This window comes from Tursiops truncatus, chromosome 20, assembly GCF_011762595.2.
Source record: "Tursiops truncatus isolate mTurTru1 chromosome 20, mTurTru1.mat.Y, whole genome shotgun sequence".
NCBI lineage: Eukaryota > Metazoa > Chordata > Mammalia > Artiodactyla > Delphinidae > Tursiops > Tursiops truncatus.
Genome location: NC_047053.1, coordinates 52,844,620 through 52,861,893, shown reverse-complemented (window position 1 = coordinate 52,861,893; position 17,274 = coordinate 52,844,620). Strand labels below are relative to the sequence as shown.

Genomic DNA, 17,274 nt, shown 5'->3' with positions numbered 1-17,274 from the left:
CTGCGGAGCGGGGATGGCCTCCTACCTGTACGAACAACCTTCACCGGGCTGTTACATCAGCCATCCTTGTTTGGGCCTCCCTACTTCCCAGGCACAGAGCAGGCCCTGCGTGAGCATCCTCTCGTCTAGTTTTCATGCCGCTCCCAGGTATGCGTCCTACTGTCCCCATTTTACAGATGGGAACCTTGAGGCTCCAAGGTCACAGGCCTCACAAGAGGCAGAGCTGAGCCTTGAGCCCGGCAGGGTGGCACGTGGTACCTACCGTCGTGTGAAAGAAACCGTCTTGGGTTGTACAGTGCACAACCTTCCCAACTGTACATAGGAAACCCCACCCGGCTGGCTCCAGAACTGAGCCCTGAGGACTGCCCTAGACTTTGTCACGTGGCCACACCCTCCAAAGCAGATCTGTCTCAGCTACCTTTCTGCCAAGTGATGGCCGGCCGGGGTGCCCCCGAAGTCTCACAAGCCAGCACCACTGACATGCCGTCAATCACCGTGCTGTCCAGGGGGCCCCTGGTGATGTTGGGGGCGATGCCTGCAAAGGGAGACAGTGGGGCCTCTTAGGCACACCCCAGGTCCTTGTTCTGCCCTGCCACTCCCGCTGGCTGAAGTGGGTCCCTCTGCAGGGAAGGATGCAGGTGTCCTGACAGGGCCCCAGCATTGGGAAGAAGCCCGGAAGGCCCACGAGGGGCTCCCCTTACCACCTGCCCCGTGGAAGGACCCAGGTGACACCTGTCCCCACCCTGCCTTGATTCTCAAGTCTCCATTTAGGGGAAACTGAGGACCCCCAAGGGCAGCTGACACCCTCCATGACAAGGTAAATGGGATTCATCCTTCATCAAATGTGAAATCGAGGCTCTGGTTTGTAAAAGAAAAAACGGTGCTGGCTGGAGAAGCAGCAGGTGTCACTGGCCAGAGCCACCCGGCCCCGGGGGACAGCCTTCTGGGATCCTGTCTCTGCACCGCACAGCATCCTGTTCTCAAGAGGCCCCTGGCTTGGAGGAAAGCTGCGTCCTGGGCGGGAGGGGCTCGTGCAGGACAGGAAAGGTCGACTCACTGGTGACGGCCAGGTAGGTGGAGGTCTGCACCTCGCCGGCCGCGTTGCGGGCGAAGCACTGGAACATGCCGGTGTCGTCGGGCACTAGCCCGCTGATCTGCAGGCCCCCGTCGCCTCGCTGCCGGAAGCGGCTTAGCCTCCCCACCTCCACCACGGCCGAGTCCTTGTACCAGGTGATGGAGGGTGGCGGCACACCTGTGGGAGATGAGCGCCCACCGTCAGCCGCCCCTGAGGGATGCCCAGGTAGAGGCTGAGGCAGCAAGTCCTCGGAGGGGGGGCGGGGTGTCCCTGGGGTGTCTTGGTTTCTAGAACCTTCTCAGAGGTGCCACTGTTGGTCTTGGGAGCGGGGAAAGATTTTCTCAGAGGGACAGTTCTCAAATTCTCATCGAGTAGGCATTCCAGGAAAATTTAAAAGATTCTGGGGTTAGTTTAGCTTGGAAAGGCTGAACTGGACAAGCTATATTTTTTCTGCAATATTTAGCAGAGTCTTTTGTGTGCTCTGGGAACCTCCAACTGGGCTTTCACAAACCCAGGTGACCAGAGAACCCTGTGTCAAGGGGCAGGCGGATGGGATCAGCGTTCCTTCGGAAGCCCCCTCCTACCGGGTCGCACAGGGAGGTGAATGGGGCTCCCCTTACGCCTCAGCCTTCCCCAAGCTATGTCCCCAGCCTGGCATGCTCTTCCCATAGGTATCCCCTGGCCCTCTCACCTCTCCCACTGCGTCTCTGCTCAAATGTGACTTCTACAGAAAAGGTCCCCAAACCCCGTTCGAAAGACCACCCCGTGGCTCCGAGCCCCCTCAGCCTACTTGTTTTTCCTTCCCAGCACTTTTCAACCCTGACGTCCTCTAATAGTTCATCCAGTCCAAGCAGAGCCTTCTCAAAGGCTCAACGTCTCAAATCAGGACGTGTCTTACAATCGACAGCATGTCATAATTTAATTGGCAGTCCCTTTTCTTTCTTAGAGGCACATGAAATAATGGGGCATCTTACAACCCATGGCATTTTAGATGAAGTGAAATACACTCTCTTTATTTGCTTATTGGTCTGTCTACCTTCCTCATGAGAACGTAAGTTCTGTAAGAGCGGGGATTGGGCTGTTTGGTTCAGCCTGTGTCTCTCCAGCCCCGAGAACAGTATCGGCACATGATAAGCCCTCCAAAACCTTTGTTCAGTAAATGAACGGATCTCTGTCTTCCCCTGGTGTGGTCTCAGAACCGGGGTCAGTATCCCCCCTCCCCCTCCACTGGACCCTCCCTCCTGCCTGGGCTACATTCTCCTCTCTGTTCAATGTCAGACCCTGTCCCGTCATGCACGCTCTCCCCTATCATCCCATCATCCCAGATTTCACCCTGGTTTCGGGGTGCCTTTGAGCTCAGTGGAACCTGAAGGGGGGGGTGGGGATGGGAAAAGTAGAAAGTCTGCAAGAATTCTGACAAGGCGGGGTTAAGTAAAAATGGTGGGAGGAGGTGAAGCAAAATGGCCCAGACACCAGGCAGAGATGCACTCAGTTCTGACGTAACGATCATTTGGCATATTGTCTACGACTCTCAGATTATGGGCAATTTAGGTCTGTCACCTATCCTGAAATTACGGTAATTTGGATTCATTTGTAACCTTCAAGTTATGGTAACAGGGGGTTGATTTCCAGCTCTGAGATTATGGTAATTTGGCCTGTTGTTTCCTGGGGTGTCTGCCTACAGCCAGACTGACTCTCTGCTCAGTGATGAGAAGGATGAGAATTTAGAAAAGTTCATGTCAGGGACAGGAGCGGCTGAAGGTCCGGGGGTTCCTGTCCCCCTCCATCCACACCACCGCGTTACCTTTGGCCCGACAGGGGACGTCCACCACTTTCTCCATCTCTGCTGTGATGTGTCTCTCTGGCTCCTTGACAAACTGAGGCGGTTCTGCAGGAGCGGGGACGGGGGGGGTGTCAGAGCTGTGCTCCTGTTGGTATGGCCACCGTTTGGGGGGTCACCCTTAAGTAGGCCCCAGCCATGCTTGGGGGACCCCAGCAGCCCCACCCCGTCTCACCCAGCACAGACAGGTAGGCGCCACGGACGACAGAGGCGGCACTGCTGCCGCGAAGGATGGCCTCACACTCGTAGTAACCGGCGTCGCTGCCCGTAGGGTTGGGGATGGTGAGCCGGCGGTTGTAGTCGCTGATGCCGCTGGACAGCAGCACCCCATCCTTCTTCCAAGTGATGTGCAGCTTGATCAGGGGCCTGGGTGGGGGGGGGGTGCGAGGGAGGCAGGCCATCAGCCACAGAGACTTCAGAGGCCCGAGAGGCAGGGCAGGGCATGGTAAGGACTGCAGGTCCGGGGCCAGGCTGCCTGGGTTTGCCCACGCCCCTGACACTTTCTAGGTGAAGCCGTTGTTTGGCGCGGCTCCTCCAGTGCTCTGGGCCTCAGTTTCCTCGTCTGTGAAATGGGGGCAACCGTGCCCACCCGGGGGGTGTGGCGAGGGTGGATGGGTTCACACAGGACCCGGTCCCGGGGGTAACTCGTGCTCGGGGGCTTTCGAGAGCAGAGAAGCGTCCTTTCCACACATCTCCCTTTCTTCTGCTCTGCTCCGCGTGCCGTGCCCCATCCCATAGAAGTCAGTGGATAGGAAAGTGTGAAAGGTGAGGGAAAGTGACAAGTTGAAATGGGAGGAAGCACCCAAAGTTTGGAGATGGGGAAACAAAGGCAGGCAGGTGGACATACGCACCCCCAACTCTGAGAGAGGGCTGAGGGTGTGAGCTGGGCCTCCTTTCCTCCATCACTGACCCCGGCTCCCCAAGGACCCCTGAGCTGGGGTTGGCCCGGCTCTCCTGTTTAACACCTGATGGATCCCTAAGGGCGGATCTGCCAAAGTGGGGTCCGTGCTAGCTCCCCGGGGGCTCAGAGGGGTCCCAAGAAAAAGGGGTTTCATGGTCGAGTGAGTTTGGGCAGCCTGGCCTGAATGGTGTTATGTAGGTTCTTCTCTGCTCCCTTAACGTGCTCTGTTGCATCCTGGCGGCCTTTCCCCTACTTGTGAGAAACTTGGGTTCTGAGAAATGTACTTTTATGTATTAAAAAATTTTTTTTGGCTGCATTGGGTCTTAGTTGCGGCATGTGGGCTCTTTCGTTGTGGTGCGCCGGCTTCTCTCTAGTTGTGGCATGCGGGTTTTCTCTCTCTAGTTGTGGCGCGCGTGCTCAGTAGTTGTGGTGCACGAGCTTAGTTGCCCCACGGCATGTGGGAATCTTAGTTCCCCGACCAGGGATCGAACCTGTGTCCCCTGCCCTGGAAGGCGGATTCTTTACCACTGGATCACCAGGGAAGTCCCTGAGAAGCGTACTTTTAGAAGCACTGCTACAGAGACACGCTGTCCGGGAAACTTCAGCTGGGGGTGACCTTGGGGTCACTGGTCTAACTGCTCACTCCATCACATTGGATCATCTTTCTGGAGCACTTAGGAGGTGTCAGGTCGGGCTGGCTCCAGCATTCTACCTGCATGCCTCACTGCTGAGGTAAGTGCTGCATCATTTCCCATTTTATAGCTGAGGATACTAAGGCCCAGAGCCTGGCAGTGAGCATGGGCCCGAGGGGTGGTGGCTTGTTGTATTGCAACTCTGCTATCGGTCAGCTGGGTGACCTTGGGTAGGTTGCTTGCCCTCTCTGGGCTTCAGAGTAGTGACACCTACGTGGGTAGCTGTTGGAAGAAAGGAGGTTTTGTGGGAGGGCATGTAGCACAGTGCCCACACACGACCAAGGGAGAGAAGTGAGGGTCGTACACGGCTGAGAAGGGGCCGCATTTGCACCTGACCCCAGGTCTACCCTCCTGCAAAGTCCATCACGTGACCTGTCTCCTAGCACAGCTTTCCTCTTGCCCATGCCTGCACGCGAGGAGGGCACTGCTGGCGGAGGTGAGCCACCCATCTCCAGGCTGCTCTGAACGTTGGAAGTATGAGTGGATCCCCCACCGGCCCCAAATATCCCGGGCTGGGATCTGCTGGCCCGTAACTGCTGCCACGCCTCGAGGCGGGGCCTCTCCTCTCGGGCGGGCCCTGCTTGCATCCGAGGGCTCTGTGACGGCCCACCTGTCACCCCTCCTCTAGGCTAAATACCCCATCTTCTTTCATGGGTCCTCACGTGACACTTCTGGGCCTGTCTGAATTCCGACTGGTCTCCTCCGAGCCCACAGGTCAGGAGCGCTCGCTGGAGTTAAAGTGGGGGAGGGGCACTGCCCACCTGGCATTGGCCACGCACTCCATGGTCACCTCCGAGGTCCCGGTCACCACGCTGGTGTTCTTGGGAGGAATGATGATGGTTGGAGCGATGGGGTCTGTGGGGCCCCCTACATCTGGAGAGAGGACAGGTGTCAGCTGGGAACAGAGGCCGAAATCCCACCCCCCTTTAGAGGGATGCCATGGGAGACCTTTGTCCTCACGGAGGGTGGGCAGGTGGCCATGGGGCAGACGGCCCAAGCAGCCCCAGAGCCGAACCTCCAGACACGGACCCCGGGGTCCCTTCCACCTCCTCTGCTGATGGGTTTCCATACAGTGTCCAGGGGGAGTGCACTGGAGACCTCAAGACCTCTCCCGCTCCTCCGGTAATGCAGCCACTCCCTCGTCCCCATCCCCCTGTCCTGGTTTTTTGCCTTCAAAATCCTTCCCTCCACCTGCATTTATCTTGTTGGCTTACTGCTTCATTTGCCACCTCTTCTACTAGAATGCAAACTCCCTGTAGTTGGCTGAACACTGTCCCCCAAATCCAAGTCCATGGCAGCTGTGAATGTCACCTTATTTGAAAATAGGGTCTTTGCAAGTGCAATCCAGTTAAGATGCAGTCCTACCGCATCAGGGTGGGCCCGAAGTCCAATATGTGTCCTTATAAGAAGAGGGAAATTTAGACACAGACCCACAGGGGAGAAGGCCAGGTGAAGACAGAGGCAGAGACTGCAGTAATGAATTATAAGCCGAGGAACATCAAGGATTGTCCGCAACTGCCACAGGCTTGGAGAGGCAGGAAAGGACCCTCCCTTACACCTGTCAGAGAGAGCATGGGCACGCCGACACCTTGATTTCAGACTCCTATGCAAGAGTAAATTTCTGTTGTGATAGGTCACCCAGTTTGTGGCCCTTAGGAAATTAATACATTCTATGAGGCAGGAACCTCATTTGTTTTTGCTTTGGACTGAATTGTCCCCACCCCCACCCCCATTCATATGTTGAAGCCCTAACTCCCCTGTGTTTGGGGTGGGGTCTTTAAGAGGTAATTGGGTTAAATAAGGTCATATGGGTGGGGCCCTAATCCAACAGGGTTAGTGCCTTGGTAAGATGAGGAAAAGGCCCCAGAGCTCTCTCTCTGCCATGTGAGGACACAGTAAGAAGGCAGCCGTCTGCAAGCCAGGGAAGAGAGCCTTCAGCCAAAACCAACCATGTTGGTACCTTCATCTTGGACTTCCAGAACTATGACAAGTAAATGCCTGTGTTTGAGCCCCACCGTCTGTGGTATTCTGTTACGGCAGCCTGAGTCAAGACAGTCCTGTTCGCCCCCACTTCCAGAACCGTGCCACACAGCACACAGTAGGTGCTCAAATACCTCTGTTAGGTGAATGAACGCATGGGACTGGAGCTATCGTTGTATAACTTCCAGGGTCGACGATTAAAATGAAAGAGAACTTATCATAACTGGGCTTTATTAAAGCAAAACACCCCAAAAACACCCCAAACTCTCCTAACAGAGGCAGGAGCATTTCCTTTTTTATAGTTTTTGAGCTCTTTAAGAAGTGGCCAGGTTCTTAACTCTGTGGGTCAGCGCAGGCCCAATACTGGCAGAAACTCCAATATTCTCTGTACACCTGCTCTATGGCTCCCAGAAATACAGCCACCAAGGACTTGCTCTCACAACAAACCCATCCAGGTGGCCCCTAACTGGGAGGCTCTGGAGGTGCAGGCCATAATGAAACACACAGCCCCCCAGGCCACAGCAACAGGACATGCTTTATGGGGACGTCAGTCCACCCCAGTCAGCCCCGGGAAGGGTTTTTCTGCCGGGCCTCCAGGCCTTGCTGGGAATAAAATGTAAACAATAAACTAAAATGAAGGGGGGAAGAAAGGAAGCTTATAAACCAAAATGACTGCAACAATGTAAGAGCCTCATGTAGGCGCCATAAAGAGCGACGGGACTGAAAGCTGCTGACGTCGCTGAGTCCATGAAAGCGTGCTCCGCACTGTACTGCACGCCGCGGTGCGCAGCTACGGAGGCCCAGACGACGGGCGCACGAGGAGAAGACAGACAGAGCCCCACGGCGTCAACGGGTAAACAGAGCCCTCGGAGTTTAAAAATAGCAGGGCTGCCCCCCCACCTCAGGGCTGCCTTGTTGGCTTTAGGAGGTTAAAGGGGTGACTGACACCCACCCAGGGACCCTGTCCTGCCCAGATCCAGGTGGCTGCTTGCAGGGTACGAGGGAAGGGGCCCCGGATGCAGTGAAGGAGGGCCTGGCGGTCAGGAAGACCTGGCCCAAACTCTTGCTCTGCCCCAGGCGTCCTGGGCGTGACTCCGGCTGGTCACCTCATCCCCCGAGCCTCTCAGTTTTTCTCAGCTGCAGAAAGGGGGTAGAAATCACCGCCTCTCAGGGTTGTGTGGGACCAGCTCCCGACTCGACAAAGCTTTTCTGGGTAAGGGCTCTGTGTGCGCCAGACTGTGTACCAGGCACCAGGGATTCCCTGCTGAGTGAGATGGGTGGGGGGGGTCTGTCCTCATGGCGTGCAGTCTGGGAAGAAGTCAGATCCGCGCTTGGACGGCTAAGAGATTAAAGGTGCACATGACGGGTGTTGGAAGGAGGGTCCTGGGGGGGCACGGCTAAGCTGCTCTGGGGTAAGCGCAGAGTCCCTGGCACACAGTAGGTGCTCAGTAGATGGCGGTCCCTCCTCTGGGGACTTGTCTGCCTGAGCTTGGGTGGGGGGATGTTTCCTTGCTTCTTCCCTCCACCCCCAACCCAGCCTGGACCAAGTGATGGAGCCAGAGGCTACCAGGAGGTGAAGTCATGGACTCTCAGGGGCCTCTCGACCGAGGGAAGGAGGACACACGTGTTCAGGGCTACAGGAGATCAGGCAAAGCCTCGAGTGCTCCCTGGGGACTCACAGGAGATGGGGGAACTTGAGTGGAACTCAGAGAAGCCAGAGGAAGAAGAACATTCCAGAACAGAAGCGCTGTGTGAGTGAAGGTGAGCTGAATGGGGGGAGCCGGAGGTAAATGTGGGCGCGACGCCGGGGTGGCCTCAGAGCGCTGGGATGGATGAGAGGGGAGAGCCCCAGAGCAGACGTGACGGATCCTGGCCCACATGCTGCCCCGTCCCCAGCCCACCCTCCTGATTGTCAGTGCTTTTCTTGCCTGAGCCCAGAGGTGTCCTCAGAATCCTTCTTAACAAAGCCCCAACAATGGATCAGAGCTGGCCGATGAGGTGGATCCCATCTTCCATCCCTGCTAGGGGGAGTAGATCTGACTGGGAGAAGTTGGGTCAGGGCCAGATTCCTGAGAATTTCTAAGCTGGGCTATGGGCTGGAAGTCAGCCCTAGGTGGGCATATTACATGGAGGGGTCGACAGACACGAGGAAAGGATGCCTGGACATGGGGCCCCCTTTACAGAGAAAAGTTAAGCCCAAGGGGAACAGGTTTTCAAAGAAGGGAGATGGGTTGGGATTTTGTCACCCTGGGGTGGAGATGGCGGTGGGATGTTGGAATGCAGGTACTCAAGGGGGGACATTCAGGAACACGAGGCAGGAGCCCCGGGGGGTGACGCGCCCGGAGAGAACAGGAGGGTGGGGCGAGGGGGACCCCGGGGACCAGGGGTGGGGGAGGGGGAGGCACAAAGGGCAGAGAACCAGGCATCAGCTAGTTCACATCAGGGGAGAAGGAAGCAGGAGACGGGAGAACAGGGGGAGACACGCAGGGCTGAGGAAGCTCAGGTTACGGGGTGCCAGGGAGGGGGGTCAGTGGAGCTGAACGTCCTGAGCGGTCGGGAGAATCAGGATGCAGGAAGTGGGTTTGCCACCAGGAGGTCACCAGTGGCAGGGGCTGGAGAAAGCAGGGGAGCCGGTGGCAGCCATGACCGGGAGGTAAAGACTCGGGAGGGGGCGGTAACTTCTGAAAAGTCTCGAGGTGCCTCTCAGGGGGCGGCAGTGGCCAAGAGGGAGATCTGCTTCCCTCTGGGACGTCTGGGGAGCTGTTAACGAGGTGAGCTTGGCAGCCAGGGAAACATGGTTCCATTCTCGGGTTTGCGCATCATTAGTGAATGTCGCCGGGAAGTAAATTGCTTCACCTCTGGGGCCTGTTTCCCCCGCTTTTGTAACTCGTGGAGGGGAATGACAGACTGCCTCCAGGGTTTGCTGTAACGATGGAGCACCAGAGTGCCGGCTGGTGCCCAGCACGTGGGGCGGCGGAAAGGGAGGCTGTTGGTGTGGTGTGGAGGCAGAGGCGGACCGCTCGGGTGGACCCACCCTCGGCAGGACGCACCTTCCTAGCAGGCGCTCCCTGCAGGGAGGCCTGTACTGACTCAGGGTCTCGGGAGGGCCAGCCAGGGGGACAGGGACAGCCTGGCCATGCTCAGGCACTGCTCTGGACAGCGGGGTGAACGGGGCCCTAAAGATCGAGCAAGAAAACCACATGCAAACCAGAGCAAGGACGGGCCTCTTCCGCATGAGCTCGCGATGTGGACGGGGTCCTGGGGCACGAGGAAGCTTAGGGGCTCCCCACATGGGGGCAAAGTTGGGTCTCGCTGCCCCAGGACGATTTTGATAACAGGCGCGATGGGGGACACCCACTCTGGTCCATTCTCCCCGAGTCATCTCATCGAATCCTCTTCCCAACTACGCTTTGCCACAGGCGAGGAAACTGTGGCTCGGGGACCACGTGACGGGGCCACGGGTCAAGTGGGTGGGGAGCAGGGAGGCGAGCTGCTCCCCTCTGCCGGGCAGGCTTCCAGGCACTCACGGGCCCAGGGCAGACCTACCCTGTCCAGCATGGGCAGGGGTGGGGCGAGAACCACAGGTGGCTACGAGCTCTTGAAACGTGACTGGTGCCCCTTTGATGCAATGGGATTTAATTTTACCTAATTTACATTTAATCAAAAGCGGATCCCCAAATCAGTTATTAGAACCGATTAGAACACTGTATGTGTGGAAAAACTTGGGCATACGATCCCACCTTTCCAGCTGTAAATTTTATGAAATCTAAATACAGATCACGTATTTCAGATGAAAACCCAGCATCCAAATTGAGACGTGCTTTAAGTGCAAAATACACACGGATTTTGAAGACTTAGTAAGAAAAGGAAACCCAGTGTAAAGCGTCTCGTTAGTATTTTCTCGATTGTATGTTCAACTGCTAATATTTTGGATATGTTGGGTAAATAAAATATAATAAGATTAATTTCACCAGTTTCTTTTTCCTTCTGAAAAAGTGAGGTCAGTGGCAAGTTTTAAATTACATATGTGCCTCATATTACAATTCTATTGGACAGTGCAGCTCTGATTGCCATCCAGTGGGACCATCAGCCAGGTATGAACTTTTCAAGAGCTGTGACAGTCCGTGTGAGGTCACCTGGGTGACACCTGGGCAGAGGGCAACTGGGGGCAGGGGGTGTCCCTGGTCTTTGCTCTCTCCTTCTCCATTTCTGAAGAGCATGGATGTCCCCTGAGGGCTGTTAAGAGGCTGAGCTGACCTGAGCAGAGGAGGGAGGAAGGGGGGAGGGGGGAGAGCAGAGGGAGAGGTGAGGCTTGGGCGAGACAGATGAGGGGAGATGCAGCCGGTGGTGGGCGGAGAGGCAATTGTTCCTAGGAAACTGGCCGGCAGGCCGGCAGTTGGGGGATTTGTGTCAGTGACAGTAACTGGGATTTGAAGTGCAGTCACTCGTGGGAGGAGAAATTAGCTGATAAGCAGCTGATTTCGCTCTCAATCCAGTACAAATCACCGTGAGAGCAGGCGGAGGGGGGTGATGGGGTGGGGGAGAAACAGACAACAGGGGTGCGGCGGGCGAGGCTTGGGCACACATGGGGGTCCCAAGGGATCCTGCCTGCCTCTCTTGGGCCAGCCGGAGGGCTGGGGGAGGCAGCTGGGAGTGAAGAGCCCGCCCAGTTGGCCAGGAGAACAGCTGGTGCAATTCCCACCAGGAGGAGGGTGCCAGGGGACGGGCTGGGGGACGGTCTCAGGGTCAGCGAGTCACCCAGGAAGATGCCTGGCCTTGACTCGGACCGTGAGCATCCCTCCCACTAAACGATTCAATTCCATTAGCCTCTCTAAGCGCTGGAAAATACATGGGGACAGACGTCTCTCTGACGGTTACCTTCCTTTCCCTATAGAAACAGTAGCCCCAGGTCATGGGCTAGGCCCCAGGTTGCCGGGACGAGACTGAGACCCTGGCCCAGGTCAATGTCAGAGGTTATACCCGTGACCTTGATAGGTCGGTATCCAGACTGGAACTCTGCTCCCTGCACCCAGGTTTCTTTCTGGGCAGACAGGAATGTGGTCTGGGGGGAGGGGGTCACTGCACGTATGGGAGGGGCTTCTGCTGGTGCTCAGGAGGTCCGGGAAGGGGCAGGTCGGGACTGGAGAATGTTCCGGGCTTTCTGGGCCCTTGAAGACAGAGGCTGGGATCAGAGGAAGGACACCCTTCTCTTGCTGCTGGCGGGTCGTCCCAGCAGGACCGCGGATGATAAATGAGGCTGGCTTTCGGAGCAGCAGTTGTGCAGATGTGGAGGGACGTGAGCATCTGGCTCCCCCAGCCTGTGTGGCTGCTTGGCCGCTGCGGGAAGCTCTGGCCTTGTCCCGCGTACTCTGTGACCCCCCCACCCACCTCTCCATCCCAGGGATGGAGAATGGAGGGAGCGGGCCAGGGAGAACCAGGCCGGGGGGGACACCCCCAGCATCTCCATCACCGATCGGAAACCTGCCTTGAGCCTTGGCTGGACAAATACTTCTTGCCAAAGACACCCAAGGAGTCACCCTTTCCATTTGCTATCCTCTGTGCTCTGCCACTGGGGAGAGCCTTGCCTCTCTCTTCCGGGGTGTGGGGTGTCTCTGGGGATGGACACAGGGGCACTTTTAGGCAGGAGCCTGGGCAGAGAGCAAGTGTTCCCATCGGTGAGGATGGCTTGGCTCCAAGTAGAAGTGGCGCTTTTTACATGCCAGCGGAGTAGAGGCAATCAGTACATTCTTTAAAAATGAGCTTCCCATCTCCTGGCGGGCTCAGCCCACCAGCACCTGAGCCCCAGGGGTGGTGGTGATCCTCTAGTGCACACACTTTCTCCTATATCCCACGCCCTCCCTGGGCTCCCAGGGGCCCAGCTAACAGCCAAGCTAAGTGTCCCCCCATCCCGATAGGGTCTCAGACTCGTCATGGGCACGGGGTCCGGAATTCAGCTCCCTCCCGGCCTCCACCTCCCACTCCCACCCCCAGGTGGGCCTCTTCCTCCTTGGGATGGCACCTCCCCCGCCCTTTCCCAGCCTCCCCCCTCCACCGCCATTCCATCTTCCCAATGACCCCCCGGAGCCCCATTCCCAAGATTTAATGACGGGCTCCACCATCGGTCCCGGGCCCTGCGGCTTACTTACTCTCCACGGCGAGAGCGATGGGCTGGCTGGTCTTGTTATCCCCATTCTTGTCATTAACTGCTTGCGCGTAGTAGCGGCCTGCGTCGGGAGCCACCGTTGACAGGATGACAAGGGCGTTCTCCAGGGTGATGGCTCTGGGGAGAGGAAAAGAACGCCTCTGCTGGGCCTGCTAAGCCTGAGCATCTGGGGATGCGAGCGGGGACGTGAAGCCAGGCACCCCAAGACCCCCTTCTCCAGCCCACCCCCTGGAACCACTTACTGCCTGAACTCCAGCCGTGTTTAGTTTGCAGAGAATCCCAATACTCCACCAGCGCTGGGGATCACACCCCAATACAGAACATGCCCAGGGGTCTGAAACTGTCCAGGTGACACTTCTCTGCCACTCCCCGCCCCCAGGCCTGGCTAGGGGCCAGAGCTCCCCTGGAATTCTACCCTTTCCTGTGTCACAGCATGGACGGCTGTGTGGGGTTATCTCTGCACCAGGCGTGTCTAGAACTAAAGAAATTCATTCACCAGAATCAGTGAATGAATGAATGAATGATGAGAGACGAGAATGAATTTAGAAATGAACACGATCATTCCAGAATCACTGCCTTAACCTAATCCTGAATCTGTTTAGGTTGTTTCAAAGGCTACAGTCTGCCTGTAACACAGCCTTCTGGGGTTCACATCTCCCCCCGTCCCCCTCTTAGGGCATCCGTTTACTTCTCCCCAGATCTGATCTATAAAAGAGGGGCCACCTGGGCTGGTGGAGAGGGAAAAAGGAGACGGGCCGGGTAGTGGGGTGTAGACGTGGGCTGTTTGCTCCCAGCCTGGTTCCCACTGCTGGGATCCCATCCTGCAGCCCCTTGGCTCCCATGTCCGCGGGCCGGGCGCAGGGCTTTTGCAGGCGGGAATTTGGGGACCCCACTGGACGCGGGTGCAGGAGCAATGCCCACCCTGGCTCTGCCAGGCACCTCCTCTCACCCATCCTCCTGATGACAAACAAAACCACTAGTTTGTCAAGTCTCTCTCTGGATTTTAATGTGATGTGCCCAAGACAGCTATTAAACATCCTTAATGTTCGTTTAACAAGGACAAATCCAGTTGAATTCTTTTCAAATTTTCCCATTAGGTGAACGTAACAGAGTTTTAAATGGGCTCTCAAATAAACACCCCCACGAAAGTCTCTCCAGCCTGGTCTCTCCCAGCCAGGCTGTGCTGAGGTCTCTCCTCCTCCTGGTTTTGGGGCTTCGCGTGCTGAGTCCCAGGCTGCCTGCCGAGCTCCAGGAAGCAGGAAGACAAAGCCCTCCTACCCCAATTCCTGGGAACCCTAATGATGTCCTTTCTTTTGTTTTCTTTCCCCCTGGAGAGCTCTTTTAACCTCCAGCTAATGAGGTGATGGGAGTGAGGACAGAGCCAGCTAAAATATTTTAAAATCGACATAATGGGACTGGGATGGTGACCATGTCCTCACGTGGGACTCTCCTGCAGGGGCCCTGGTCCTTTAGTGGAGCTTGTCGGGGTGGGCGAGGGCTGGCGAAACGGAGGCTGGGCTGTGCCAGGGCAGGGGGGCAGCTCTGGGGTGGAGCTCCGGCCTCTAAGGAGCTCACAGCCTCCTTCTTGCTGGGCCTCAGTCTCCTCATCTGTGTAAGGGGTGGAGGCAGAGGCGGGTGAAGACCCCTTCCAGCCCTGAGGCTGAGGCTGCTTCTGTTAGTTTCCAGGTGGCCTGAGGCTGTCCCCTCCCTCTCACTCAGCCCTCTCCAGGCACACAGTCCAAGGTCAGGGCTCACACAAGCAGCAGTGCACGAGGACCCCCTGGGCTCCAGCTTCCCCAGCCGCTGCCCTGGTGACGTAGAAGCCAGCTAGATGAAATCTTTGGCAGGTGGGCACCCTGGGCATGGCCTGGTCCCCCTCCCCAGTACACCCGTCTGTCCTGAACGCCTCTTCTGGCCTCCAGAGAAGGCCCCCCACCTCCATTTCCTTCTCTCCTTGACCATACAGACTCTCCCCACCCCCTTTCTCTCCTTTGCCTATATTTTGTCTATATTATGATGGATCCTTCTAGGTCAGTGGTTCTCAATCAGGGGTGGCTTCACCTTCCAGGGGACATTTGGCAATGCCTGGACAAGTCTTGGTTATCCCAGCTGTGGGGCTGTACTAGTAACTAGTGTGTAGCGGTCAGGGATGCTGCAGTGTCCCCCCACGCACCAGACAGCCCGCACAACAGTTTGTGGGGTTCAACATGGAATGTGTGGATCGTGGTACCCTGTCCTGGGTCGGGGGGGATGGCGTATCCAGGTGGCAGAGATGCTCACCATCTACCTCTGTTTCTGGCTCCCCTCCTGCAGAGAACTGAAGATTTTGGGAAGCCAGGCGTCACCCTTCCCCGCCCCCCTTGCACCCAGGTGGGCAGTTGGCCGAGCTAGTGGGATACGGAGGATGTGCGCCGCTTCTGGGCTCGGACCAGCGGGGCCACTGGGAGCCCAGTGTGGATGAGGGTGGAGCTCCCACCAGCCTGGCTGTGGAGGAGGGTGCCCCTCCCATCTCTCGCCCTCGGTGGGACTTTCAGTTGGCAGGAAATAAACTTCTCTGGCGCTAAGCCCCTGGGATTTGGGGGTCTGTCTGTGATGCAGCTAGCATGGCCTTGACTGGAACTAGAGGAAAGCACTGTGTCCAGGACCCCGGGGCCTGGGTTCGAGTTCCCAGTGCGGAGCGAACAGGAGGCAGAGAGCCGGGGAAGGGCCAGCGGCCTTTTGACCTGCTGTCCCTCTGTCCTCAGCAGGAGGCTAAGGAAGGTCCCTGGGCTAGCAGCCTTCTGCAGGATGACCTTCCCCTTGAGAGATGGTTCTAGAACGACCCTGCCCCTCACCTCCAAAGTGCACAAAGCTATTTGTGGCTGTCAGGAGGGCTTCCGGCCTACTGCCCCCAGAGGCACCCGCATTGAAGGAAGCCGCTGGAATTCTTGCAGGGCGTGGACATCAGGGCTCTACTCTCAGGCGGGGGCTGGTTGTATTTTCCAGCCACACTCCCCTGGTTTCAATTTCCTAGGTCTTTCCCGCTGCTTTGATGGGCCCAGCTCCCTCCCACCTCCCATCTCCCACTCCTATGAAGTGTGCCCTTTTTTCTCAGCTCCACGGGAGCCCAACTCATCATTTAATTAAGAATAAAATAAATCACCCTAGAAGCTGCCCAAAGCCCCCAGCGTGTGTCTTTGATGGGGATCTTGTCTCCTTTTCAACAATGAGTATCAAGGAACGGGCCAGGAGTTACTAATCTCCACTTCTGCCCTGGGAGGGAGAGCGGTCCTCTGTAGATAGCACACGCCTTCAGCACCCTGTGCACCCCACTGACTGACAGCGCTCATCAGATGCGTATCTCCAGCAAACAGACACCAGAGAATTTGTTTCCAGGGACCTTTCCTCTGGGTTATGAATATTAATCTGCTGTAATTGCTGAGATGAAATCCCCACAGTGTTCTCTCGTGCGTTCGGTACGACTGGAGGAGGTGGGGAGGGGGTAGGCGTGACCAGGAAGGTGTGCGTGTGTGTATACCCAATCATCACCTGCTCTGCAGCAGCACCTTCGCCAGGTGAGCCTGTAGTCCTCTCACTCAAGAGCAGAATCAGTTTCCTGGCTTCTTGAGCTGAGTTCTACCATGTGACTTGCTTTGACCAATGGGATATTAGCAGAAGCTTGTGTTTTGCTTCTTCTGAGACTGCCACGAGGAGATGCTAGGGGCCACTGGCTAGAGGCTGGGACACGTGGGGCAGAATTGAGTCACCCAGGCATTCTCATCAGCCAGCCCCAGCCAAGTGAGAGAGCCAGGCCAAGCTCACCAATCTGCCGGTTCACATGACAAATACAGGCTTATTGCATCAGGCCACTGGGACCACTTGTTACGTAGCACTATTGGGTCTGTCGGTAACAGATACATTCTAGACACTGGCTCTCAATTGAGGCTGCATGCTGGAATCACGGGGAAGCTTTTAAAACTCCCAAGGCCTCGGTACACCCCGTTTCAATGAAATAAGAATGTGTGAAGGGTAGAATCTGAAAATGAGTATATTTTAAATGGTCCCAGATCATCTCAGAGGGCAGCCACGTTGAGAATCAGCAGGACCAATTCTCCAAAAGTACAATCACTTTATCCTTTTTAGCTCCCACGTCTTTGTACCTGTTCTCATATAATTTCCACATAAGGCAGAATTAAGGACCTGACTCTGGAGTTGGCAAGCCTGGAACCAGCTGCGTGAGATCTAGCAAAGCAGTTAAACTCTGGGGGCCTTCACTTTACCGTCTATAAAATGGGGGTAAAATCAGCCACTTCGTAAGGTTGTTGTGAGGGTCATTCATTCGACAAATATTTCTTGAGGTGGATCTGGGGATGGAAAAGGGAACGAGACAGAGCATCTCTCCCTGGGAGGTGCGTGTCTGTCCTGGAGGAGAGGGTGATGGCGGGTGTGCTTAACCCAGGCCTGAGAACACAGCAGGCACTGTCGTTGCCAGGATATCATCATATTCTTAAGATCACGCTTCTCTCACTGGACCTCATGTTCCCCAGAGGAAAGAACTGTCCGTCTCGGCTTCTGCTTCCTACAGAGACCAGAATGGGCTCCACCCACAATGGATCTGAGGCCCGAGTGGACGGGGACCAGGGT

The 17,274-nt window shown here is 56.5% G+C and overlaps 1 protein-coding gene across 3 annotated transcripts in view; it reads right to left on the bottom strand.

Moving 5' to 3' along the window:
* SDK2 (sidekick cell adhesion molecule 2) overlaps positions 1-17,274 on the bottom strand; it is a 141,332-nt gene that overhangs the window by 76,462 nt on the left and 47,596 nt on the right. For all 3 annotated transcript variants that reach the window (XM_073798037.1, XM_073798038.1, XM_033846858.2), the window contains exons 4-9: positions 12,635-12,768; positions 5,270-5,381; positions 3,091-3,281; positions 2,880-2,963; positions 1,058-1,252; positions 419-535 (exon numbers count right to left, since the gene is read on the bottom strand). In XM_073798037.1, the coding sequence (XP_073654138.1) occupies positions 419-535; positions 1,058-1,252; positions 2,880-2,963; positions 3,091-3,281; positions 5,270-5,381; positions 12,635-12,768 (833 nt within the window). The remainder of the gene's footprint in view (positions 1-418; positions 536-1,057; positions 1,253-2,879; positions 2,964-3,090; positions 3,282-5,269; positions 5,382-12,634; positions 12,769-17,274) is intronic.